Below are 26,056 nucleotides of genomic sequence, written 5' to 3' on the forward strand. Positions count from 1 at the left end.
GAGTTTTCTGGTGATTGACATGTTATGGCTTGATTTGCTTCTAGTCGTGACAGAACCAAAACGCCTTTGAACAGGCATATTCAGCTGGTTTCAGTTGGATCTATGCGCCTGCGGCTAGCCAGAGGGAACATCTCTGAACGTGAATACCACTAGATACTGTCACATTTTGTGTGGCCTGGCTGGAAGCTCCCTCACATCAGACAAGTCTGGAGCAATACCTATGTCTATGGTGGTGAAACGAAACCCAGTCATGTTTACGCCGTCCTGTCATCTTTCCAGACAGCATGTGGAAGACTGTCAACCCAACGCAACTCTTACAGAAATCTACTCAACCAACAAATGCAGGTGTTGGACCGTACCGTGGTTCACCTCGTCACCATCAGGCAGCTGACTCACCACCACGGTTGGCTTCTCCAACGTGAGCTCAACAAACCGATCACCTTCGGTTCCGTTCCTCCACGACACTCTGGCCACGTTCTCGCCGCCAAGGGCCACGGTAGCGTCGATCCTCTCACTCAACCGTACACGAGGCTTGAAGAGTAACTTGGCGCAGCCCGGCGCAAGCGGCCGGACACCCGCCACCTCGGTGCAGAACTCGTACAGCGGGACACTGCCCCAGGCATGGCAATCAGATCGCTGCCGCACGTCGTCCTCTTCCCAGGTCGTCAGGTTCGCGGCTAGCATCTTCCGCCATGGCGCCCACACGTGCCCGTAGTACGTCTCGTACGCTTCGTCGCCCGCCAGTGAAAAGGCCCGCAGAGCGTAAAACTGCATCATGTAGGAACACTTGGAGAACCTTGTGTCCGCAAACGATTCTTGCAGGATCCGAGCGTTTTCATGCTCCTCTGCAGCTCCCGACAGTACGGCGAAGACCTGGCAGTGCTGCGAGTACGCCAGTCCGTCGGCCACGTCGGCGGTCGAGTCGGTGAAGAAGCGGCCGTCGTAGCAGTGCTTTCGGACTGCCTCGGTGAGATTCGCGGCCCGGGCCTCGTACTCAGTTGCGTTGCCTGGCCTGCCAACGTCACGGAGGAGGCTCGCTGCGTTTCGTAGCACGAGGGCATAGAGCATGCTGAAGTAGGTGTGGCGGTTTGACGTGCGGCCGGATGTCGGGACGCCCTTGTCCGGGTGGTCGTCCGTGGCGCCCCAAGTGTTCACCCAGTCAACATATTGCCAGACGTCTTCTGGGAGGCCACTGACGAGACCTAACTCGTCGACATGGCGGTCGAAGAAGTCGAGGACGCCGTCAATGCGTGGTATGAAACTGCGCGCGTAGGCTGTGTCGCCAAAGTAGAGATGGTGATCGCAGACTTGAAGGATCCATAGCAGAGGGAATGCCGCGATGATTTGTGGTACGTGGGATGGAAAACGGGATTGCGTCAGGCCTTCTACTGTGACGGACGAGGCAAATGTCGTGATGGCCTGCCGCATGAGTCTGTCGTCGCCGGAGATCAAGTAGTGGAACACGCCGACTGCGCGGGTGTCTCCCGAATATCTGGAATCGTGTCAGTCGAGCTTTCCTTACCGCTCGAGCACTGATCACATTGACTCACTGGAGCTGTTCGTAGAATGGGCAGTCCGAGTATCCGTCAAACATGCAGTTGCGCATGGTTCGTATAGAGACATCCCACATCTGCGCGCCCTGCGGGTCGCTGTGATCGGACCAGCTGCCCTTGACTTCCAGTGGGTAATGCGTCTGCGTCGCGTCGAAGGACACAAACTCGACCGCTTCGGGACCGACGTCCACCTCAAGACGGAAGACGCGGAACGTACGGAACCAAAAGGGTTCGTAGTTAACCTGGCTGTCTGCCGAAATGTCCAACACCGCCTCATCGTATGGTCCTATGATTCGACCAGCCGTTGCATCCAAGCGATCGGCCTTGGTGCGGAAGAATGGGTATACACGAGGCTCGAGCTCGTATCCTTCCGAGTATGTTACTTTCAGCTTAACTCGAGACCGTGATGCCGCTCTGAACGTCCAGCGTACGAAGGCGGTTGAGTGGACGTCAGCCTGCAGCTCAAGCACATGTCGACTTGCCCCCGGCAGAGTCAGTGGATGCGCCCCCGAAAGAGAGCGAGTCCACTCGTCGACAGGAAGAGTGCTCTGGCAGAAACGAACGGTGTTAACCTTGATAGCCTCTTGTGTTGGCATGGGTATCGATCGTGCGCGCAGGCGCCAGGGGGCCAGCTCGCCATTCAGCGTCTTGATGTTGTACGCCTTTGGTGTCGCGAGTATCCCGAGGGCTTTTGGAGAAGCTCTTTCGTAAATCTGCAAGCATGACGATGAGCATATCATATGGATGGTAAATACGCCTAGATTAGGATCTTACGTGTAAGAAGTTGTCATCAATGAGGCCCATTGGAAAGAGAATGCTGTCATCAGTTTGTACCTCCCAGCCCTGGGCCGAGTCGAGCTCGGTGGAGTGGTCGCCGGCTTGCACAGACCCTACGACCGTCAAGCCGGGTGTCGCAGTTCTTTCAAACGGCATGGCGCCCCGTGACGAGGAGAAACAGCGGAGGACCTCAATCTTGATCTCATTCTCTCCCGCTTGCGCAAACGGCGCAATGTCAATCGTGTCGTAGTACCATATCAACGGACTTCCTCTCGCGGGCCCTACTGCGACTCGCGTTCCGTTCACTGTGAGTTTGTACCGCGTGTCTGCCGAAAGCTGCAGCAATGATTTGCTGGGCTTGGAGTCCGCGACGAATCGGCGGGTGAAGACTGCTATGTTGCCGACCGTGTTGCCTGTGGAAGAATCGACCCAGTCGGGTGACCAGACCCAGTTCGCCTGGAGCTTGTTGACAATCTACAATTCTTCCGTGGTAAGCCACACTTCGATCAAGTCAAGGGAGCCAGTCCGAACTCACAGCCTGTTCTTCCTTCGTCGTCATGGCTGCGTTGGTGGCGAAGGGGAATGTGGGTGGTCGCCATCCCGCCTCGGACGAGCAGACCTGCTACAGCATTTGAACCAAGCAGCCGCGTTGCCAACTGGAGCTCCTGTGACGCCAATAGCTTCCTTCCTCGGGTGAATACCAACCGGCAAGCCACCCCATGATCAGGTGTCTTTGTGTTGTGAGCCTCCTGACGTTACACGAGGGGTGCCGTGTTTTCCGGTGGGGGTACGCGGGGGGCGGACGCACTAAGGTGCCGGAGTGCCGGTGAATGCGGGGAAGGGTCCTCATCCGGGCATTTATCAAGCCACGTCCTTCTTATATGTCGAACATAGAATCAAGAAGACGGATACAACGGATAATGCGGAAAAAACGGAGACCTTTGGGGAGTTGGCTTGCTTGTTGCTCTGGTATGGCGTCGTATGGCCGAAAGATGCGTTCCAGGCCTGTCTTGTTGGACCAAATGACAGAAGCGAACAGGAAGGTGCCTCAAGGCAGTATTAGGTATCTAGAGTGCCAAAATTTACCTCGAGAGTCGCGAATAAGCAGCGTGTAGGCTTCAATTTCCGATTCAGTTGGCAATTGGCAAAAAGATCGAGGAAACCCATGAGAAAGGTGTTTGAGAAAAGCAAACGAAAAAGATCATTTGCATCCACGTTTTCTTCACGTTACCCATTCAAAGTCCTGCGTTCTTTGAACCATGATTCTCATGTATATGCAAAATCTACTACTACTCTTGCACATATGTTGTTCATTCGGAGAAACTGCGCATTCATCGCACCATTGTTCGATCCAGTTAGGTGTATTGCATCATTTGTCCTAAATCTCACGAGCCTGAATCCCATGAACCTCTTATCTTGAACTAGACACAAGCCGACCCAGCTACACGGTCCTACAGCCCGCACCCTGGCACCACGTCGCACTTGATCCAAAGTACATTGGACCTCAGAGGTACACCAGCAAAGCCTCAGAAGCACCAACGGTGAAAGTAGCCTGACCACCGGATACAGTCGCACTCTCCAAGACTTCGGTACCCTTCACATTGCAGGATCCACCCGTCCAAGTCTGTCCCGCCAGTGTGGGAGACTGACCCTTATCAACCCTGGAAGTGGAGAACGCAGCAGTCAGGCGCTTAGCAGTGACTTTGGACGAAGTCAGCCCTGTTAGCGTATACGTCTGCGTTGCCCGAGTCCCGCTGGTGAAGTATTCAGAGTTGTAAAGGAGGACCCTGACAGGGGTGTTGTTCTTATAAATGGCATAGGCACCGTAACGAGTGCTGCCATCGTCGAGAGGGGCAACCCTGTCGGCACCTGCAAGGGCCTTGGTGGCCATCATGGCACCGTAGTACGGAGCACCAACGGTGAAGTTACCCCACCAGCAATACTGGCCTGCTTTGCGTCAGCCTCGTCGTCCTGCATTCGTTCCGAGAACCAGACTTACAATTTCCAATGGTGCCGTGATGGAAATAGAGAGCCTGGGAATCGAATTGATCAGCGAAATCACAGACTAGTAAAACGTCGGTTCAGACTAACATTTGTTCCCAGAATGGCCGCTTGAATTGCGTAGTCCATCACCCACAGACCTGCACCGTACGTCGGGCTGATGCCGCCACCACCTTGGGTCGCTGGAAAACACGAATCAGTACTGAACAGAATCATCACCGCTCAAGCAAATCGCCTCACCAGAATTGGTCTCTCCAAAGATATGAGGCTTGCCCTCGGCATTAGCAGCAGAGATTTCGGCGGCAAACGGCTGGATCTGGGTCTTGATAGCGCTGTGATCCATCAACTTGGAAAGGTCGGCAGTGCTCTGGGACTGCGGGTAGTTGTGGGAACAGTAGTCTTTGACGAAGGAGTTGGCGCTCCCTTCTTGGTCAGTGAGGCCCTTGATGCTCATCGGTGAAGTTCCAAAGTATACACCAGCCGAGAACTGGTCTGAACCGCCGAGAGCACCGCCCACCGCCTTCTGCCAACTGAGTTGAGAAGCGTAGTCGGCAGCCGCGTTCCAAGTGTTTCCTCCGGCGATGGGGTCGCTGCTGGTAAAGACTGGTGAAGAAGCCAGTCAGCGAGACGCAAACAGAGGCGTCGGTCAAAAACTCACAGTTGGGCTCGTTGCCAAGCTCAATGGAGTACAGATTTCCCATTGCTGCCTTTGCAGCTTTAGCCGCCGCAATGGTGTTGGCTTGGTTGTTCAGTCGACGGTTCAGGCCAATGACGACCTTGCCACCATACTCGGCTGCTAACGAAAAGAACGAGGGTCCATAGGTCAGAGACGCTGGCGCAGCTCCGGCGCTGGCAACCGTGTACGTCACCGCCGCGCTGGATGAGGCATCATAAGTAGCGCGATCCCTATGGCTAAGTCAGTTTTGGAACCCCTAGACTATTACAAAGGCTGCTTACTGGGTGGTTCCGCCGATTCGGATGGGCGGCCAAGTGCCACTCACATCTTTGAGGTTCTGGAGACACTTGGTTGTCGAGGCGACATCGTCGAAATAACCGGGCCAAGCGAAGAACTCAAATCTGAGAAAGCAAGTAAGTATAGAGCACTCTTGGATGATCAATCAACAGTCGAGGCAACCCACGAGACTCCCACAGGAGCCGCAGCTAGCTTGGGGCTTGCATTCGACGGGACAGCTGATGGCACGGCAAACGTGAGAGCAGACACGCAGCCTAGTTGCCCCAGAACGAGAAGTTTGGACAGCACAGGAGCCATGGCGACAGTTCTGATTCTGGTAATCGTGATAAAGGCTGCAGAGGATGATCGTTAGAGGTCGATCTAGTGAGGATGCAGGACGGACCTAGCTACAAAGGCTCCAGACAGCTCATTATATGAGACCAAAGCCTACGTACCTGTCGATCCATGCGCCAAACAATTGAGTTCACATGGGTGGACGTAAAGCTTCGACGAAAGGCAATATGGAGCAGCTCACTTACCACAGCTAGGTACCCAGGGGTCACCAGCTTGATGATCCGCGCAACGAGCTTCCCCGTGGGGTTCAGGCTCCCCGGATCCCCAGACTCGCGTCGGCACATATTCGCAAAGAAACACGACAGTGATCGCGTGAAAGAGTACCGAGCTCCAATGAGAAATATGCTACCGCGGCACGTTTTCAGAACTAGGGCGCGCGACGCGTGGAAATCGGGGCCTTGGTTGAGCTCACATACGGACAGGTGCCAACGGATAAAGATCACGAGGTAGGATTTTCCAACGGATCTTTACGGATTTGCCAAAATAGCCCTTGTCGTCAGGCCAGATTCTGGTCCGAGCCTCGCGTGTTCAGGGGCCGAATGCCGGCAGTGACGGCAGTGACGGCTGAGTCGGCACGAAGCGAGCCAAACAGGGTGCACGCATCGCGAGAAAGGTTACTGCACGTAATACTACGACCAGGCAAGCTTTGTTCGATTAGCGCTAGATGGGAAGGCTAGCTATTGACGGTTTACTGTCAGAAGGTGGGGGAACAGGCACATTGCACCACCCCCAACCCCATGGGGTTTACCTGGGGTCATTGAGAACCGGCTCTATAACTTACATGTTGCAGCCGCATATTGGCGGTTGGTATAAGGATGACTCGACCCATGAGCTTCAAAAGGGATCGACAGAGTGCATCATCTTCTCTATTGTCAGTGCCAGCTTGGCACAGAGCTGTCTGCTTCGACTTTTACTTCTCTGGTTGAGATTTGTCTCACAAACACAAAGTCACAATGGATAAACAAAACCCTGAAGTCGACATGGTGGAGGGCCACGATCATGGGGACGAGAAGTCCCAAGGGCCTTTCCACGAGGCCCTCGGTCCCATGCGTGCGAAGAGTGATGATCTCAGCGTGTGGGCCACTATGCGACTGTACAAAGTAGCTGGTATCATCGCCATGGCCGGTGCTTTCAGCGCATCACTTGACGGATATCGTACGTACCGTAACCTCAAGCAATGCGCAAGAAATATCGACTAATGAGAAGTGCCAGAAATCAACTTGAATGGTGGCATTGTCTCGAACAAGGGTTTCATCAAACAAATGGCTGGTGGCGGCAAAAAGATCATTGCAGGCAGATACATTTCGGCGTGGGGAGGAATCCAATCAGCAGGGCAAACTATTGGTCAGCTTGTAAGCAACAAGCACGCGCAAAATCCTGGGCTTCAGTCTAACATATCATGCAGCTCATCCAGTACGTCACCGAGGCATACGGTCGTAAGGTTTCTCTCTTGATCATCTTGGCTATGTTCATCACGGTCAGTAGCCTCAGCTTAGCGGTTCTCTTTTGACTTCAAGTCATGAGAGAGAGCTGACTTGAAATCATGAGAGAGAGCTATGCTAACAATAGTTGGCTACAGAGCGTGATGACCGAATCTTTCGCAAACAACTGGCAGCATTGGCTCGTTGCTAAGCTCCTGTCGGGCATGGGAGTTGGCATGCTCCAGTGTACCATGCCACTTTACCTGGCCGAAGTTGCCCCAACCCAGCTTAGGGGTGTTTTCATCAACGCTTATACTTTGTGAGCAGGCCCCCCTGTTCCAATGCTCGTATCCAACTTCATGAATTGAACTCTGACCGTGATTCTCAAGCTGGTTCGTTCTCGGGCAGTTATTCGCCTCGGTTGCTCTTTACGAGCTTAAGGCCGCCGACCCCACCGACTACAAAACACCCATCTACACGCAGGTACGTAAGGAAACATAAATATTGTTTCGTAGAAGCAACCAATTGCTGACATTTTTCAGTGGGCCATGGTGGGAGTTGCTGGAATCATCTTCATTCTCCTGCCAGAGTCGCCTTGGTGGCTCGTCAGCAAGGGCAGGTTCGAGAAGGCCTCCAAGTCGCTTCAGGTCTTGAACCGAGGTGTCGAAGCTTTCGATGTTCAAGAACATATTGTCAGTGATAACTCTAGGTTACTTGATGCGCGGATTTGCTGCTAATATTCGAACAACAGAACGTCATGAACGCTACCATTCAGATGGAGAACGATTTGGCGGCGAAGAATAAAGAAGAGGACATGTGGGAGGTCTTCCGCGGTCGCAATCTGATTCGCTTCATTATCTGTTCCTGGCCCAAGGTGACGCAACAATTTGTTGGCTTGGCCGTTTTCAACACCTATGCAACCTACTTCTGTAAGTACCTTCGCTTTCTCGAAAAATACCTAGGGTACGCCGAGGATGTGAGATTAACCAGCGTAGTCCAATATGCCGGCAACAAGAATCCCTTCCTCGTGACGGTCATCCTGTCCAGTGTCCAGCTGCTCTCCATGATCCTCACATCCACTCTCACTGATCAGCTTGGTCGACGCCCTCTCACCGTCTACCCCTATGCGGTCACGGTTCTTTCAGTCTTGTCCCTAGGCATTATTGGTTGCTTTGATTACACCGACAAGACCTTGAGTTCGCTTCTCGTGAGTCCGCCTAGTGCCAGAACGCCATGATGCTCCTCCTACCATGAGGCTGACGTACGGTCTAGATCTTCTTCGCCTGTTTGGCTACCTTCTCCACCACTGGTGCTTCATCCATCGGATATGCGTACGCCGCCGAAATGCCTCAGCAGCGCCTTCGAGCCCGGACCTCCGCATGGGCCCTTGCAGCTTCTAACGCCATCTCGGTCATGTTCAGCTTCACTACTCCAATCATGATCAATGGAGACAATACCCACTGGGGCGTCAAAACCGCCTTCTTGTAAGGTGTCACGCTTCCGAAGAAACCCGCCCTGTCCACTAACATTGGCCTTCAGCTTCGCCGGCACCGGCACTGTCGCCGTGGCTATTGCCTGGCTGATCCTTCCCGAGGTCGCACGCCGAACACCTGCCGAAATTGACGAACTGTAAGCTATCTGCGATGCCCTTTAACGATTCTACGGTGAATGGCTGACATGATTGAAACACAGCTTCGAGAAACGTGTACCGCTTCGGAAGTTCAAGGGTTACGTCACGGAAGTCGAGATGCACGCCAACGAGGTTCGGCAGTCGACAAAGATCAGCGACATGAATATCTAAGCTCCTTGTCGAGCACTTTAGAACCTGGCGTCATCCACGGCTGCATGTTGGTGTGCCAGCCACCCTGAAGCGTGGACCGCAATTACTATTGAGGTTTGAGGAGAAGTATTTGACGTAAACAATACGATGTAAAATGAGCCCACCCATGTTCAAATTGATAAGGAGTTGCTTCACCGAACGGGGATTGCATAAATATCGACACTCGTGTGACCTTCACAGCCAAAATCAAGCTGCGTAGGAGAAAATTAACAGCATGACAACGACCAAGACCTGCCACTTGAGAAGAAGGTGGCTCTGATGCACAGCTAAAGGATCAGTCCATTTCCCAATATTCCTGTAGACAATGGGCGAGAAAAATCCCCATTTCTGCCGGTGAGCACCATAATAAAAACCCCGAAGCCTCACTCACATTGTCTACCGTACCACAAGGTAGAGCTCAAAGGTGGATACCTACTTCCCAAACTGGTAGTTGCAAGTCTTGGCAGCGGAGTGGACTTGTGCGCGACTTGTGCGCCGTGGAACTAGCTAGAGTAGGGAGTAGGAGGTCCATTTCCGCTGACGAGTGTGTTGTCTCCCACTCCATTCCTCCTTTTTGATCAACTGGTATTTCATGCCAGCAACGAAAGAGCCTCTCGGAGAATCTCGCGACTTCGAATGCCAAGTTCTCGAAAATGCAGTCACAAATACAGTTTGTCCCTGTTTCTGGGCCTACGAGACCCATGTCGTCCGAGTCACGAAAGTTATGCCACTCACATGCCACTCGTCAAGCGCATGCCAAGAAACGGCGTTTGAGGGTGCAGAAGCATCAGAAAGAAGTGAAACTGGCTCAGGAGGAGGACGACCAGACCTTCTCGATAGCTCTCGTTCCTCTGAACAGCACGCCAAATTACCACAAGGGCGGTCTCTTCACATATTTAGCGAGCTCCTTGGCGCCTGCGGAGTATGATCTGCTGCGTTACTGTACGAGCTGAAACCCCTTGATGGGAAATTCGCACAGCTGACCACCCATGCTGATCTTTTTCTTGGACAGACTTCAGCGTTATGGTGCCCTATATGGCTGTCAACTGTGCTCTTTTCAATTTTGAGGGAGATCACGGCCTCCGCATCCTCCGAGATTGGGTTGGGCTTGCCATCGCGGACAAGAACTTCCTAGACACGGCTATCCTCCTCTGTGCCTGTCAAAACATATTACGTGGCAAGCCAGAAGACAACTCGCTGAAGAAAATGGCTCTTCAGTATAAACAGAAAGGTCTCGAAACTTTGCGGCATGCGCTCAACGGGCCTATTCGCCGGGTGACAGTCGCCACAGGTCTTGCACTGGCCTTGGATGAAGTGAGCGGCGTCAGAAGATTGCACATGTTCTAGTAGCTAATCGATAATCTAGATGAGCTTTGGAGACACAAAGACGGCCATACAACACTGTCAGGGCGTGGTCTCCATGGTTGAAGTCAGTGGTGGCCCAACTTCTCTCGGCCTTTCGGAAATGTTGGAACGTTTGTACTGGAAACACGCCTTTCCACTCGTGGATGTTTTGCGGCATGAGCAAGATGAGCAAGTGGATAGAACCGCTGCTGAAGAGATTTAGTGCGCCAATGCGCCGACCGGAGAATTGCACCGGAGAATCACGTCCATCGGTTCTTGCGGCGGACTTTACCATGGCGCAAGATCACGAGAAGCGATCCGGAAGCCGTGGGTAGTTCATGCCAAGCTTTGGTATTTCCTAACTGAGCGATATCACTAACCTCCTACATGTGCACCTTTGGTCCCATCCCTTGAGCATGACCCGAAGGAGGCCAATGACACCATTGCGTTCCACCATCTCTCTCGGCTTTCAATGGAAGATCTATCACGCTCGCTTTCGACGAAATATAAAACCCCTTATCCCATCATTATCATGTTGTCTTTCGGAATTCATCAAAGCTACGGACCAAAGCATCGTCATCACTGTCCTGCCAACCTTCGCTTTCTTCCGTTTCTCCCAAGATCGCCATCGCCATGTCTTCACCCCCTACAACTATCCCGGATGGCGCATGGGTGCTCGTGACCGGAGCCACGGGTTTCGTCGCGGGTCATGTCGTCAACCAATTTCTGCAGCGCGGTTACAGAGTCCGGGGCACTGTTCGCGACCTCAACCAGGCATCTTGGCTTGTCCAAGATACCTTCAAGTCTTATGCAGAGAGCGGCAACTTCGAAGTCGTCGCCGTCGCCGACCTCGCAGCCGATGGCGCCTTTGACGAGGCCGTCAAGGGTGTTTCGGCTATTGCCCACGTTGCCAGTCCCCTTGACTTCAACCCAGATCCCAACGCCGTCATTCCTCAGAGCGTCGCTGGCGCAACATCGATCCTCACCGCCGCCACCAAAGAGCCCTCAGTCAAGGAAGTTGTTTATACCAGCTCCATCGTGGCTGCCATCGTTCCTGTGCGTGGGCAGGAAACCTTTGTCGACAGAAACACGTGGAACGAGGCCATCTTGGAAGCCGCCTGGGCTCCCCCTCCCTACGAGCCGTCCCGCGCCATGATCACGTACGCGGCCAGCAAGACTGCTGCGGAAAAGGCAGTCTGGGCGTTTGTCGAAGAGAAGAAGCCGCCTTTCACAGTCAACGTCGTCAGCCCCGCGGGTGTCATTGGCGCGCCTTTCCACGTGAAGCACGTTGAGAAGCCCGGACACTGGGTGGCCGCCCTTTTCAGGAATGACAGAGCCGCGCTGGATCCGTACCCATCGAGTAAGTACCTCCGTCATTCCGGGTTGCCAACTCGTACTCACACGTCATGTAGTGTTCTTCGTCGATGTCGAGGACGTCGCGGCCATTCACGTTGCGGCGATTCTGGATCCGGAAATCAAGAACGCCCGTCTGCAGACTTGGGGCCACAGCAGCAACTGGAACGAATTTTTTGCCGTGTTGCGCGAGATCCGCCCTCACCGGGAGTTCCCTGCCGACTATCCCGACCCTTACTTCTTCCCGGCCCTCACCGACCAGTCTGAATCCATCGCCATCCTGAAGAAGTGGGCCAGCCAGGACGGGTGGAAGCCGCTGAAGGACAGTCTCAGGGAGACAGTCGAGAACCCGTACTTCCGCATCCCTTGAGGGGGGACCTGCGGCGTTACGTGGCTCGCCTTGCGACATAGACTCGGAGCACATTTTGATCACTTTAGAGGGACACATCGGCTAGGCAATATTCTTAGTAGAAACACATCTCCAGAATGGCTTCATCGCGTGACATATCAAACATTATGACGATAGGTGGTGGATGTGTTCCAGGAAGGCGCACACGAAGTCACGCTTTTGGTGCTGTTAGGGCGCCCTGGCCAGCCCTTTCTCCCTGTAGAGTGAGTTTTGGGCACGAAAGTAAAGCGCCACAGGCACTAAACCTCATGCTTAGCCACATGCTCCCTCCTTCCACCACAACGCCAGTCATCGTCCTCAACCATGCCTCAGCAATCCATCCGTCTTCATCAATAGCATCTTCGCTATCGAAAAGACATCATTGCGCTGACAGTCGCCATTCTATCCAAACTCGCACCTTTCTTCCATAGCTCGGGATTTGACAGACCTACGCACGCCATGACCACCAGGAGCTCGACCCGCTCAAATCGGGCACCCAGGAAAGTCTGAGACAGTCCCTGTTTGGCCACGTTCGACGTCCATCTATCGAGGTGACATGCAGACTTCAATCGGCGTCGCGCCTCACTCACACACAAGGTGTCCCATCTCTCATCAACAGACACAGAAGGCAATGACGCCTGCCACATCATCTTCTGACATTCTTTACCGATCCATCGCAAGCCACCGCCAGCGATGACGGACCTTCCGCCCCTGTCCGGCCGGGCCCTCCTCTGGCGAATGGCCCGTGCCATCATCGTCTTTATCATCATCTTCTTCATCCTCGTCATCCTCGTCGTCAACACCTCGCCTGGCCACGCAGCGTTGCGAGAGCCCTCTGCTTCGAAAGCCAATCTGCAGCTCAACAAAGACGGCGACTTCCGCATCGCCATCTTCTCTGACCTTCATTATGGGGAACAGGAGGACGGCTGGGGCATCGAGCAGGACCAAAACACGACGCGCGTCATGAGCTCGGTCCTGCGCGACGAGAAGGTTGACTTTGTTGTCCTGAACGGCGATCTCATTACCGGCGAAAATACGCTGCGCGAGAACGCGTCAGACTATGTCGAGCAGATCATCCGGCCGATGCTTCAGAGCAACAAGCCCTGGGCCTCCGTCTATGGCAACCATGACTCCCAATTCAACCTCTCCAGGGAGGCCATCTACAAGGCGGAAAGGGTATACAGTCTCTGCTACACAGACACTGTCAATCATTTGCCCGGCAGTTCGAACTACTACGTTCTCATCCATCCTCACCAGGAAGAAGGTGCCGAGCCGGAGGGCCTGGATCCCGCTGCCATTCTCTGGTTCTTTGACAGTCGCGGCGGCAAGGCCTTCAACCACGACCCTTCATCGGACACCGCAGATCTGCCGGACTGGGTAGCGCCAGAGACGTCAAAGTGGTTCATCGAGACGCACAAGGAGCTTCGGGAAAAGTATGAGAATCGCGTCATCCCCAGCATTGCTTTCGTGCACATACCGCCTCACATTTTCTCCCAAGCACAGAAGGCAGGGGTACATGCCGACTTGTTCCCCGGATTGAATGATGACATGCCGCTGGCGTTCCAAGGCAATGAAGGCGAGGATGCGGCGTTTGTGAACGCGCTCCTTCAGGCAGAAGGCCTACACAGCGTTCATGTGGGACACGATCACGGAGATTCGTGGTGTTCAACGTGGCCGGGGAAAGACGCCACGTCCAAGGCGCCATTCCTCTGCTTCGCCAAACACACTGGCTACGGAGGCTACGGCACATGGGATCGCGGCGCGCGAATACTTCACCTTACCATTTCATCAAAAGCCGAGGGCGCAAACCAGGGCGGCGCCTTGTCCGTCGACACTTGGGTGCGCATGGAGAACGGCAATGTCGTGACGCAAGTTTCACTCAATGAGACCTACGGCATTGACAGGTACCCCACAGGAACGGGAGAATGATGAGGTGCTGTGCTAGCTGAAGCATGTACGCCATTGACGCAACGTTCACGCATCGGGTCTAGCCATGATTTGATTCAGTGGCAGTCGCCTCGCTGAAAGACCACGTGAGGGCAACCAGTGTGCCTTGCCAAGCGACCTAAGCTACTGTGTCGCAAGCGCACCTGGTTAGGGGATTTTGGTCCTGACCATAGATTGGTTCACCCTACGAGGCTAGGTGTCGATCAACGCCATGCGCACGCATTCCGCGGCCTCGCTTGCTCTGGGGGAGTCCATACCCTTTTCTAAGCAGATCAAAGCAAAGACGTCCTGACCGCAGCAGGGGGAAGAAACAATTTAGAAGTGAAGAGTCGATGTGCCGGCCCTGACATGGATCTCCGATTGAATTCTCTCGTCTCCGTCTCATGTGACAAATTCCAGCTTCGAGGGTATCCCCTAGCACTTCATCATGAAGCAAACGATCGACCACGCGCAAAGCACAGGAGACACGAAGAAAGTTCAGGCAGACCCGAATCATCAACAAGCCCAACCACGACACTACCCATGGCAGCCAGTCTTCATACTTATTGGGTACAGCGTACTGCTCGTTACACCATGGGTGCTTATTTGTGTGGTCGCAACTCAGACACCAACGGACAGCATGTCGACAGTCCGTCAGAAAGACATCAACGTCTACGAAGCATGGCTTAAGGCTGTTCCAGTCATCGACACAGTCGCTGCAGTCGTCACGATTCCATTCGTGTCTGCTCTCTTGGCCTACGGTGCCGCAGCTCATGTTGAGCGAAAGAACAAGAAGCAGGAACTCACGATGCGTCAGTTGCTCGGTCTTGCAGACAGAAACTGGGTCACAATGGACCCAACTCATCTCCATCGTGCGGCTGGAGATCGATCAGCCTTCCTGTACATTGCGACTTTGTTTGTTCTGATCAGTTCGTCTCGAGTTCCGAATCACGGGATCCGCCGCCTCAGTACTAACTGCTGCTAGGTGCCATACAGCTTCCGCTTCGAACCTATCTCGCTCCAATCGGTTCTCGACCAGCGTATGTGTGTGACAACAATCATGAGGGCTCAAGATGGACTCCCTCATGCGAGAGCTTTACCAGCATCTTTGCTAGAGACACGTCAAGCACTGGTGCACGATCTCTCGCCTTTGATATCGACCCGGGCACTATTCCGGAGATACCCCGACAGCCCCTACTCAACGTGATGGATGAGCGTCTCCGGACCCTGACGTCCCGCAGTATACAGCCCCAGCTATGGAGGAGCAACGGGACATCCCAGACGATGGATGCTGGCGAAGGTTTCAATTTCGCTCCAGTCTCTGCAGACGCTTTCTGGGTTTCGTCTGTGCCGTCTGGTAGCACAACTGGAGGACTCAGGATGCGCTCGCTGAGGCTGAACTCTTCATCAGAATGTGCGAGCATCGCCGCCGATGAGTTTCCTTCCAACTGTTCTGGCCAGTTCCCTTTCCTCACCAACTACACCGGGAATGGCATCTCCATTCGAGTCTGTGTTCCGGACGGTAAGGATGGGAAGCCGTGGGGGGCTACGCGCGACCGTCAAGATATTGAGGAGGAGATGTATCTTGACGCCAAACTTGCTTCCGATGCAGGAGACGCGACGCTTAATGACGATCTTCACAACTTCACTATCCGATGTGTTGGCCGCTCCACGATGGGGTATTTTGAGTTGGGAAATCTCTACAATCAGGAACAGCCATCTGAATTGCTGGCGCAATGGCTAGACCCCAACGAGACGAACGACTTTGACGATTACTTTGCAGAATCGCCTCTTACCAGCGAGTACGTACAATATGGCCCTTATTAATGATGGCTGCTAATCTTGACAGTTCAAACTATGACCGCCCGGGGACAGCATCTTCGCCACCCGGTCCGCTGCAAATGGCAGCAGAAGTCCTGTTCGGTCCGCAGTCGTACCACCACACGCTCCTTCAGCTCTTGCGCTCAACGGAGACGAGTGTTCCGGGCAGCCTGTGCAGCGCCCTCAAGCCGCCACTGGCGGGCATTGACTACCCTCGTCCACCCGCCTGGGTTGAGTCTATGGCCAGCACCTGTAACGCGACGTCGGTTTCAAAGGAGAGCCTGACCACAGAAGCCTACAATTTCGTTCGTGGGTTTCTCTCACAGGAGTCAGCAAGTCTTGCGCTCGGGGTTGCAATGTATTTAGCCAACGAAGCCCTGTTGACTTCTGTAGACACGGACAGAGCGTACGGCTTGCGGCGGATTGTTGACAAACCGCCGGTCAACTTCAGGGGAGTCGATGTCAGCCATGCATCCATGATTGCCGCCAGCGTTCTGCTAGGCGTGCAGGTGCTGCTCCTGATTCTTCTGACTCTGTATACGTATACGCTGGGAAAGGGGGCCGGCAAACTGAATGCCTCGTCATTATTGAGAATGGGTGCTGTCGCGGAAGGGCGAAGCGCTGCGCCTGGTCTCGAAAGGGCTCTCACGACAGACTTAGGGGTTGCAGAAGATTGACGGGTTAGGAAGTTGGATGCCTGGATACCACAGCACAGGTCGGCGTGTCGAGATGTCGGGTCAGGCCATGGGGTGAAAATAAGACATGACGTTTGTCCGAGTAAGCTCTCAAGGTGAAGTGGCCCATATCGCCCGAATTCAGCTGATGTTCTGAGACGGCCGCGGTCGACCATTTGCACCGATTGCCCTTGCAAAATCCGATAACAATTTGTGGTGACACCCAGCCGGAGAGGTGTTCGGGGTAGAGGTATGGTCTTCGGCAATGCACTACTTTTCGCACATCTAAATTCAAGTTCAAGACCCTTGATAGCTCTCGTGAACCCTATTCTGTGAAGCCATCTCCGATGTGCATCATAATTCATACATCAGTCGGCACTTCTCTTTCTTTCCTCGTCCCACGCTTTTGGCTATCAATCACACCTTTATTCCTATATGCACCACTGCCAAGGTTTCGCAACACATCACACTTATTCGATTGCATCATGTCTATGCACTGGTTCCCGACAACCATCACACTGAGCCGGGCACCATCAGCCGTTCCCGCAAGTTCTACTCCCGTCGAAAGGGGACTCTTTTCCACGCCCTCCCGCCACGCCCTCCCCACGGCCAACCCCCCTTCAAGCACCCACCAAGAGAGATCCCCCAGGACAAGCAGCTCCAGTCCGCAAGCCCACCAAACCAGCACCCTCCGTCTCCCACCCTTCCTCCCAGACTTCTTCACAGCTCCGGTCCCAGGAGCCCGCGCCCGAAATCCCGCCAACAGCAGCGCCACCGCGCCCCCCTTCACGGCGACAGCCCCCCCTCGCTACGAGGAAGCCGTCCGCTCACCCGGCCACAGCAGCTACTTCCTCCCCAACCCACCCCCCGGCATCTCCGCGGGGCCCTACGACCTCCGCAACGTCGAGCACCGCCGGGTCCTCGCGCGCCTGCGCCTCCTCCCCGATGACCCCTCGCACGCGGACCCCGCGCGCGGCATCACGCCCGCGCCGCCGCCGGGCTCGCTGTTTCGGCGCGGCGCGCTGGCGGGGTACAGGCCCTGGTGGGAGGGCGGGCGGACCGGCGGGGGCGACGTCTTCTCTGGGGCCATGACGGCGAGTGCGGAGCGGGACGAGAGCGCGGCGGACGACGGCGTGGAGGTTGAGGGTGACGAAGACGAAGACCAAGACGAGTGTGAGGTCGAGGACGGGGGCGAGCGGTGGGAGACGATATCGACCGGAGAGGCGGAGGATGCGGAGGAGGAGCATCTCCGGTGGGAGACGCTGCGGGCGCGCGAGAGGGGGTTCGTCTCGTCGAGTCGGCGCTGTGTCTAGACGGTGCTGAGGCAGCTAAAGGGGAGAGCACACACACACGTTCACTTCACTCGTGATGAGTTGGACGGATGGAGCAGGAAAAAAGCATCATGGTCACTGATGAAGGGCAGAGTTGAGCTAGAGTCGTGCTCAAATAGCTAGCATCGAGGACTTGGCCAACTAATGGGGCACAAAAAACATGGCACAACCTGCGGGAAATGGCGAGACAAACGCTTTCGATGCAAAGTCTACGCGATTCTCAATCAAACGCTGCCGTCCGCCTTCGCTCCCTCCCTGCGTCCTTGCAAAACCGAGACGGCCCCTCTTGTCCGTAGACAGAGTCGTATTGGTGCTCCCCCCCCCTCCCCCCCCATCCGTTGTCCACAAAAAACACCATATCGCCAATGCCCATACATGCAAAGTCGCTAGCCCATCTGCTTTGTACGTCAGAAGGGTGGCAGATTGTTTTCCCCCTCTCTACCTCTTATATTACACATTCATCCGGCCCAGGCTCCTCACTTCTTCCGCCTCGTCTTGGGAGCCGATGGCGGTTCCGGCGTGGGATCGACAGCCTGCCTTTTCTTTACCTGCTTCTTGTTCCGCGGCGGCGGGGGCGGCTCCGAGTGCAAGTGCCCCAGCTCCTCCATGGCGACCGTGTTCTCCCACGCGAGGCACCTGTAGTTGGTGGGTTCAGGGGTTTGTTGCTGCCTCGTGCGTGTGGCGACGCCGCGCTTCGGCTCCTTGGATTCATCCTCCTCCTTCTCCGCGGGTGCGAGATACTCTTTGCGGTTCTCCATGTGTTTGGCGATTTTGTCCTTGAAGCTGAGAATCTCCTTGCGCAGCTTCAACTCGTTGTAGCCGCGCGGGTCCAGCCAGCGGATGAGGTTGTCGACGGCCTCGGGGTCATCGTAATAGCCCCATTGGCCGGCATTGAACACGCTCATCGCGCCTTCCTCCATCTTCTTGCGCTCGGGCACCGTCATGTCGTGCTTGGCCTTGTACTCGTCCTGATGTTCCTTGCTGAGGTCAATGTAGCCCTCGCGCTCGAGGTCATCCGGTCCCTGCACCCATATGCATGCGTTGGCATAGTCGGCCGAGGCCGTCGAGCTGTCGGGCAGTCCACCGTAGGGCATGCCATTCCGCTCGAACCAGTAGTATCGGTTCCAGAATCGATCGCGACCCAACACACGCGTGCGCGGGCAATCCGCTTCTCGAAGATCGTTGTCGAGAATAGCAACCTCGTCCTCGCACTTCTTGATGAACTCCTCCTTCTTTTGAATGTCCTTGGTGTTTTTGATCAGCTGCTTCGACTGCTTCGGCACCTTGGCAGCTTCGGCAGCCTTCTCCTTCCGCTCTTTCTCTTCTTTGCGTTTCCGCTGGCGCTCGAGGGTGCGGTCATTCGGTCGGCGTCCGTTCTTGCGCGTCTGCGCATCTTCTTCTGAGTCGGAGCCGTCTCCCTCCTTGGTGGGAGTGCCAGCCTTTGCCGGAGAGTCCACATCAGTCGTAGCAGCTTTTGCATCCTCCTCCGCCTTGGCAGGGTCCTGCGGCGTCTCCTCGGGCAGAAGAGCCTTTCGTTGGTCGTTCAGCACCTTCAGCTCCTCGACACTGTCTCCGGTCAGTACGAATCTCTGGCTGTCACGGCCATGGTACTCACGCTTGTTTCCTCTGCCTCTGCCATTCAATTTTCTCCTTCCGGTAACCCGTCATCGTCTCGCTGCAGTCCTCCATGTACGCGCGAATGGCCTTTGTGCGCATCGTGAGCATGCAGATAATCTGCAAGGCTTGAACCCGGTGATTGACGTCGAGGTTCGCATAGGCTTGAAGAACCGTTTCTTGTGTCGGGTCCACGGATCGGGGGACAAGCTGCTCAAGCAACTCCTCACACGACTTCTCCAACCGCGGTTCCTTGGACAGTTGGTGCAAAAGGCCGACCATGATCATCTCCCAGCCGCCGTCTTTGAAGTCGCGCTTTCGCAGGTGCTCGATCCACTCGTACTCCTCCAAGAGATCTTCGGCGCGGTGTTTGACCTCTGGTTCTGCTGCCTCAGCCTCGGCAGCCTTGAGCTCGGCAGCCAGTCGTTCGGCCTCGGCCTTGGCCAAGCTGCTCCGGGTGGCGCGTGCCGGCGGCCTCTCCGCTTCGGGGGTGGGCGACCTTGCCTCTTCTTCCTCGTCTTCCTCCTCTTCGTCATCCTCGTCCTCCAGCTCAGGCAGCGGCACGTTGACCTTGCCACCATCGGCCTCGGAAGACACAAGCATCTTGAGGACGGAGCAGTGGATCTCTTCAAACAGTTGAACGGTCGTCTCTTCGGATGCGACGCACATGGCTTCGACGAAATCATCAAAGGTGAAGGAGTCGAGCTTGAAGATCTCACAGTACACGTTGAGCGTGTCCCACGTTTCCAGCAGGGGTCCGACCGACGACATGGAGATTCGGTCTCGGTAGTCCTTGGGAGATTCGTCGCTGCCGTTTGCTGTTGGAACTGACTCGCTCGGCGGGTCTTTGCACATGAACTTGATGGGCGGCCTGATTTTGTCGTCGCGCGGCTCGAGCGCGAGATCTTCAATGGGATACTTTGGTGGCGGTGGAGGTGGTGGCGGTAGGGGGGCTGCCATGTGATGCGGCAAGGCGTCGTTTTGGCGAAAGTTCGGGAGCTGAAAGGGGTTGCCAGATGAGTGCGCGTGAAAGACGCCCGCCTCGGGAGCAGGTCGTTTCGGGTCGTTGAGGTAATGTCCAGAGTGGTTTTGGTGTGGGTGTTGCAGCTTGCCCTTTTGCGTCTTGGGCATGGGCTTGAGCTCTGGCAGACGGGCAGGTCCCGAGGGTGAAGATCCATTGGCGTTGGCGCCATTTTGGTCGTGGGGCAGAGAGGCGCGCTTCTGCGCCTGGTGCATCTTCCTCTCGAGGAGCTTGTTGTCGTAGAGCAGATGCGCAGGAATGCGCGTGTCGATGTGGTATTCCTGGGCGTAGTCGTGGTTCACGAGCCAAGGAGCGCCATTCCAGGCCTCGCGCGTGACGGTCCGCTTGATGAAAGACCGCAGAACAGCCTTGGTGAAGATCTTGCGATCGCGGAATATGTGACTGTCGTCGACGACGGCCTCGGCATCCTCGCGGTCGTCGATGCTGACAAAGTATTTTGTGCTTGGCGGCTTGATGGTGCCGTCGGGAAGGACCTTGTGGCCGAAGCGCGTCTTCTCGCGAACGCTTCCTTGTAACCTCTCGCCGTTGGTGAGCTTGACGGTCACGGCCTCGCCGGGGTAGTAGTCGGAGCGGAAGTCCTCAAAGACCATGTCGACGAGTGTATCGATGCGGGAGACGGTTTGGAACTGGACGCGGCGGAGGACGGGGCCCTTGAGGGCTTCGGGGAAAGCTTGCTCTACTTCCTCGGCGCCGGCGGTCTGGGGGGAGAGAGAAGTGGTCAGGAACGCCATGTCAGAGTAGGGTCGGGAGGAGAACGAATGCGTACCTCGCTCTTCAGAGCTTCGAAGAAGGTCAACCCCGAATGTCCGCTGATCTGGCAGTTGAAACGTCGCTAAACACAGAACTTGGGTGAGTATGGGTGTCGCGACAGTAGTTGCCCCACTCGACCAGGTTCGCTCTTACCTGCTTGTAGAAATCCATCCTACGAGCTGTCAGCGGATGGCTCATTGACATGATGAGGGTTGGGGGAAAGCTGGGAAGGAATTCGGCCTACCTGGCCAAGTAGTCTTCATATTGACCAAAGACTTCTCCCGTTTGAGGAATGTGCCAAACCTAGAAGAAAGCTTGGTTAGCGTCGGCGCTTGAGGGGTGGGCGGTTAGTTGCGAACCTCTGCATTGTCGTCCTTGATGTCGGCTGGAGGTAAAAAGCGAACAGGCTTTCGCTTGAAAAGAACCTAGGAGCTGCATGTCAGCGACATCCGGATCCAGATGAGTTCGTTGTAGTTGTTGGTCGGAGTATACCATGGTGGCTGCGGCTTTGCTACAATTGCATCGTCTGGTCCGAGGGTTGGCAGGGTGGACCGGGATGCCGTGATGCAAGGCTGAAAAGTAGCCTGCTCTCGTCTGCAGGAGCTTACTATGGCCAAGAAAGCAAAATGCCGTTGTTTGGTGCCGTGGTTGTGCTGTCGCGCGAACCGGTCGTCGAGGGAGCGTCGATTGTGGGTGGCGGAGTCGCGTCGTGGATGCTGGTGCCGGTGTGCGGATCTGTCGTGGTAGCGACTTACACGCGAGGCTTCGGTGGGAGACGCGATCCGGCGGTCGAGTCGGAGGGTCGCGAGAGACGCCGGGGGGGATGATCCGCTAGGTTCGATGAGCGGCGGGGATCGCGGTGGTGGGTGAATGGCCGCCGCTGACGTGTCGTGAGGTTGAAGCTGGTGGTGACGAGGAAACGAGGTAGGAGGAGGAGGAAAAAAAACAAGTCCGAGTGGGAGAGGAGGAGAAGGGCAGAGGAGGAGGCCTGCACACACCCATACACCCTTCCACCCTTCCACCCAGCGCAGCGACCCAGCGCCAGCAGCTGCTGCACCGAGACGAGACGGGTGGGGGGGGGGGGGGGGGGGGGGAGGTCGGCCGTGTCGTCCATTTGGTCCCTGACACAAGTACCCCGAGGTACCTCACGATCCACGGCCCCCACGATCGCCTGCTGTCGACCGCTGAAGGGCCCCGTACGGGTGCACTTTAGAAGGGGACAGTGACTTCGGTACCTGGACCCACGGTGGATAGTGGGGAGGCGCCTCGCTTAACCGCCGTCCGCGAGGTCCTATTGGCGGCCGCTGCGCTGGTCGGGACCCCCGTCCGGCAGCCCCCGTGGTGTGGTGTGGTGCGGTGCGGTTCGGTTCGGATTCACGTCGCGCTCCTCCTCCAAACCACCTATCCACCCGGCCATCTCTGCCGTGACAACCACCTTTTCGCTCATGGGACATGGGCCACAGTATATAGGCTTAAAATGACCCTGTCGACCGCCGAAATCGAATACACGTCAAATGAAGATTTTTGTAGACGAGATGGTCAAATGAGCGTCGATTCGATGCACGTGCTCGAACCATCGAAAGGGTAGCCTAAAATCTGTCAATCGCCTCCTCGACATTTGAAAAGGCCTCCAGCAACCGCCCTGCGTCATCCGGCTGCTCCAGCCCACCACCTTGGCAAAAAGACTTCTCATTCGTTTCCTCTATTCTTTCAAGGCTGAACAATGTATATAGAAGCTCGATTGGTCATAGACCTTGCTGCATCCCGCGTCGCATTCAATATCATGCCCTTGTCTCTGAACCTTTGACCATCCCCAGACGTCATCCTGTCCATGCGGACCTTGCCGTAGGTTTTCTGAAATTGGTTCTTATCGCATCACATCCCCCTATTCTGTGCATCGATGTCCTGTCCATCTTTCAGTCGGATGCTGTCTGCCGCCCGTCTGTGGTTGCCAAAGACCGGTCAAACGAATTGGACCCAACAAGCAACGCGTGCTCGCGCGCAGCCATCCGTCGCGGTCCACAATAGAAACCCCCCCCCCCGGTGACCCACCCCAGTCCCGAAATCGTTAGGGTCAGAAATTCTACCCGCTGCTGTGGCTTTCAGCCTTGCATCACACGTGGGTCACACAACTTTGATTGGCTGTCTCCTGAGTCAGCACCAACCTCAACCCACTCAATTGGGTGACAGAGCTCCTCCTCTAAGAGCCTGATTCACGTCACTGTCTGCCGTGGCATGCTGGCGTCTCGGAACTTGATCTCTATTGTAGTCGCATCTTAGAGCATGCTTCATCAGGCTTCTCATGTCCTCTGTCTTCGACCTTCAGGATGCAAAGTACACGACCATGAAGCCCACCCAGCTACCGACGACTCCTATCGCGCAGTACGAACTTGTGAACATCAGTGGTAGGAACTCGTAGCGCTTGCCGAACACGACTTGGTGCACAAGCGAGCAGTACACAATCAGCGGGATGCTGACGGCAATATACAGCGTGCTGAAGCGATCGAGCAGGAAGAACCTCGCCTTTCGCGAGGCCGGCGCCAGTCGGTCAAACACCATGAGGAAGAGGATCAGCCAGAAAATGGTGTACACCGTCTTGATCGGAAACTCGGCCGGCGTGAACAGCAACGGGAACAGAGAGACATGGCCCGCGACGGCAAGCGGGCGGAATGCGCCGAGGTATCGACGGTCCTGCAGCGCAATGAGGCTGAAGGGGATGATGATGAGCAGGACGGCCTTCTCGTGGACGTGCCAGCCGAAGAGGAAGGACGCATATCCACAGAGTGTCACGGCGCCGACAAAGTTCTCCCACGTCGGCGCGCCGAAGAGCCTGATGAGCGGTAGCACCTGGAAGAAGAGTGTCAGGCCGAAGCAGATCTTAGGGCTGATCTCAGGCAGCACGGCAAAGGCCGTATCGCCCACGAGGCCTCGCGTGACACTGTTGACTGCGTCGAGGTTGACGGGAAGCTTCAGCCGAGGGGCGACTGCACAGGGTCAGCATTCGTTTGTGGAAGGGGGGGGGGGGGACCAAGCCGGGTCATACCATAGATGAGAACCCTGTCGGCAAACGAGTAGAGCGCCCAGATATTGGGGGCCCAGTAGGCATGGCACAGCCCACGTGAGAAAGGAAACAGCCGGCTGAGCAGCTGGGGAATCTGCTGCAAGTAGACAAAGGGACCGAAGGCGGCGCCGAACATGGCGACAATGCCAACACCAAGCTTGACGCAGTTGAAGAACCTGATGGTGTAGATGGATCTAGGCGACAAGCAGTAGGCGCGCAGCAGGAAGACGAAATAGGCAGGCGCCAGATACAGGTAAATGTGCTTCATGCACAGCAGCGCAGCAAAGACGAGACCGCTGGAGAGCAGGGTCGATTTGCTGCGGGCCAGGACGAGCGAGATGATGAGGATGCCGTACATGCAGCCATTGTATTGGAAGTGAATGTGATCAATGATGAGCAGGCCGGGCGACAGAAGAATCGAGAGGGCAGCCGTCTGGGTAGCGCGCCGGTTCGAGGGGCTCGCCGAGTCGATGAACCTGCGTCTCGATTAGTGACTTGGCTCGCACCAAAGAGGGAGGTCATCCCACATGTGCAGCGCAAAGACGAGGACAATCTCCGAAATGATGACGCTCCACCTCTGAAAGTATATCGTCTGCCAGCTGTCATACTCGAGGTTGTACAGCTTGGTCATGGACGGATCGACGAGCTTGGCGACCTGCGACAGGGCCCATTCGAAGTAGGCGAAGAAGGGGGGGTAGTCGAGGGTCCATTCTGACGTCTTCTCGAGGTACCACTGCGAGATGGGCAGGCTCTCTGTGATGGCTAGCCAATTGCGGTGCACCTCAAAGTCGGTCGATTTGCTGTGCGTCCGCATTGTCAGCTGCCATGTGTGCTTTGGCGACAGCAAGCACAAGGAGGGGCACCCACTATGCTGGGAAGAGCAGCACCTTGAACGCGGCCGCGACGAGGGCGCATTGCGTGATGGTCGGGAAGTGGTCGGCCATCGTGATGCGTGGTGTTCGTTCACCGGTGCAATCGCGCTGGCATTGCCGAGAGTGATCGTGAAGAAAGAGGAAGCTGGTTGGGGCCACAGCGTTGACGACGACGTGCACAATGTCACGGAGCTGTGCTTTCTCTCACCTGTCGTCACTTGTCTCTTTCTGTTTTTGTCTTGTCTGTCAATTAGACTTGGACCCTGAGCATCGTGGCCCGTGCGTCACCATCGGCCGACCCTGGCCCGACTTCCGATCATCTGTGGCGCATGCTGCGGATGAGCCACAAAGGCAGGGAACCGTGTCCTGAAGCTGTCACAGGTGAGAAGCTGAAAATGGCTGGGAGAATCCGACCATTGGCCCTCTATTCAAAGCTTAACCAGCATCCCGCTTTAATTCGATCCGACTCTCCAATACCCAGTCTCAGTACGTCTGGGGCGTCTCCAGCTCTATCATCACTCGAATATCCCCGTCTCTGGTTCTTGACCGCATTGGGCTGCTCTGTTCGTTGTACCCATCGCAGCTTTGCCGGTTGCCAACTGTCCTCAAGGCCGAGCCGCAGGGCCGACTGACTTGGCGCGGCTTCGACCCTCCGTTCCTCGCAGAGAATCTCTTCCAGGCTTGTTGCTTTTGCCTTCGATCTTTTTTTTTTCCTCCTTTGGTCCAATTCACGATCAATTGGCACCGGCGTGTGTTTGATCACCGGACAAATCGACTGCCACGAGACCACGAAGACACGAATCTCCTCCTCCTCCTCCTCCTCCTTTCACGATGCGCATCTCTCAAGCCTCGCTGGGCGCGGCCCTCACCATGGCCCTAGGCACCAGCCTGACGCAGGCTCAGTACCTGATCAATGAGCTCAGCCTGGGCTACACCGGAACGTAGGTGTGCTCCTCGCTCCCCCCCCCCCCCCCCCCCTCTGCGGACCACGCACCCCATGGGC

The 26,056-nt window shown here is 55.7% G+C and overlaps 8 protein-coding genes across 8 annotated transcripts; 4 read left to right on the forward strand and 4 right to left on the reverse strand.

Annotated features, from left to right (window-relative positions):
• Window positions 1–324: 324 nt before the first annotated feature.
• On the reverse strand, window positions 325–2,889 carry D7B24_003395 (uncharacterized protein; the record flags this gene model as incomplete). The annotated part of the gene is made up of 4 exons (XM_028637586.1): window positions 325–1,492; window positions 1,551–2,266; window positions 2,328–2,804; window positions 2,866–2,889. 4 exons carry the CDS (start codon window positions 2,887–2,889, stop codon window positions 325–327), a joined length of 2,385 nt encoding a protein of 794 aa, XP_028490643.1.
• Window positions 2,890–3,834: 945 nt separating this feature from the next.
• Window positions 3,835–5,601, reverse strand: D7B24_003396 (uncharacterized protein; the record flags this gene model as incomplete). The annotated part of the gene is made up of 7 exons (XM_028637587.1): window positions 3,835–4,277; window positions 4,330–4,363; window positions 4,422–4,513; window positions 4,572–4,934; window positions 4,990–5,237; window positions 5,289–5,408; window positions 5,471–5,601. The coding sequence occupies 7 exons, from the start codon at window positions 5,599–5,601 to the stop codon at window positions 3,835–3,837; spliced, it is 1,431 nt and encodes a 476-aa protein (XP_028490644.1).
• Window positions 5,602–6,590: 989 nt separating this feature from the next.
• D7B24_003397 (uncharacterized protein) lies at window positions 6,591–8,859 on the forward strand (the record flags this gene model as incomplete). The annotated part of the gene is made up of 11 exons (XM_028637588.1): window positions 6,591–6,792; window positions 6,850–6,989; window positions 7,043–7,114; window positions 7,217–7,377; window positions 7,448–7,541; window positions 7,601–7,750; window positions 7,810–7,987; window positions 8,054–8,265; window positions 8,331–8,542; window positions 8,598–8,687; window positions 8,751–8,859. The coding sequence occupies 11 exons, from the start codon at window positions 6,591–6,593 to the stop codon at window positions 8,857–8,859; spliced, it is 1,620 nt and encodes a 539-aa protein (XP_028490645.1).
• A 671-nt stretch (window positions 8,860–9,530) lies between these two features.
• Window positions 9,531–11,944, forward strand: D7B24_003398 (uncharacterized protein; the record flags this gene model as incomplete). The annotated part of the gene is made up of 5 exons (XM_028637589.1): window positions 9,531–9,819; window positions 9,890–10,191; window positions 10,244–10,352; window positions 10,793–11,581; window positions 11,634–11,944. The coding sequence occupies 5 exons, from the start codon at window positions 9,531–9,533 to the stop codon at window positions 11,942–11,944; spliced, it is 1,800 nt and encodes a 599-aa protein (XP_028490646.1).
• A 711-nt stretch (window positions 11,945–12,655) lies between these two features.
• D7B24_003399 (uncharacterized protein) lies at window positions 12,656–13,891 on the forward strand (the record flags this gene model as incomplete). The annotated part of the gene is made up of 1 exon (XM_028637590.1): window positions 12,656–13,891. The coding sequence occupies one exon, from the start codon at window positions 12,656–12,658 to the stop codon at window positions 13,889–13,891; it is 1,236 nt and encodes a 411-aa protein (XP_028490647.1).
• A 637-nt stretch (window positions 13,892–14,528) lies between these two features.
• Window positions 14,529–17,696, forward strand: D7B24_003400 (uncharacterized protein; the record flags this gene model as incomplete). Its single annotated transcript, XM_028637591.1, has 6 exons — window positions 14,529–14,817; window positions 14,874–14,928; window positions 14,992–15,690; window positions 15,738–16,018; window positions 16,103–16,244; window positions 17,069–17,696. 6 exons carry the CDS (start codon window positions 14,529–14,531, stop codon window positions 17,694–17,696), a joined length of 2,094 nt encoding a protein of 697 aa, XP_028490648.1.
• A 494-nt stretch (window positions 17,697–18,190) lies between these two features.
• Window positions 18,191–21,615, reverse strand: D7B24_003401 (uncharacterized protein; the record flags this gene model as incomplete). Its single annotated transcript, XM_028637592.1, has 7 exons — window positions 18,191–19,280; window positions 19,330–21,068; window positions 21,137–21,202; window positions 21,274–21,292; window positions 21,365–21,423; window positions 21,480–21,545; window positions 21,613–21,615. 7 exons carry the CDS (start codon window positions 21,613–21,615, stop codon window positions 18,191–18,193), a joined length of 3,042 nt encoding a protein of 1,013 aa, XP_028490649.1.
• A 1,827-nt stretch (window positions 21,616–23,442) lies between these two features.
• Window positions 23,443–25,125, reverse strand: ALG8 (glycosyl transferase; the record flags this gene model as incomplete). Its single annotated transcript, XM_028637593.1, has 4 exons — window positions 23,443–24,104; window positions 24,164–24,657; window positions 24,709–24,981; window positions 25,049–25,125. 4 exons carry the CDS (start codon window positions 25,123–25,125, stop codon window positions 23,443–23,445), a joined length of 1,506 nt encoding a protein of 501 aa, XP_028490650.1.
• Between the last annotated feature and the right edge of the window lie 931 nt (window positions 25,126–26,056).

This window comes from Verticillium nonalfalfae (genome assembly GCF_003724135.2).
Source record: "Verticillium nonalfalfae strain VnAa140/NRRL 66861 chromosome Unknown scaffold_198, whole genome shotgun sequence".
In the NCBI taxonomy this organism is placed as follows: Eukaryota; Fungi; Ascomycota; class Sordariomycetes; order Glomerellales; family Plectosphaerellaceae; genus Verticillium; species Verticillium nonalfalfae.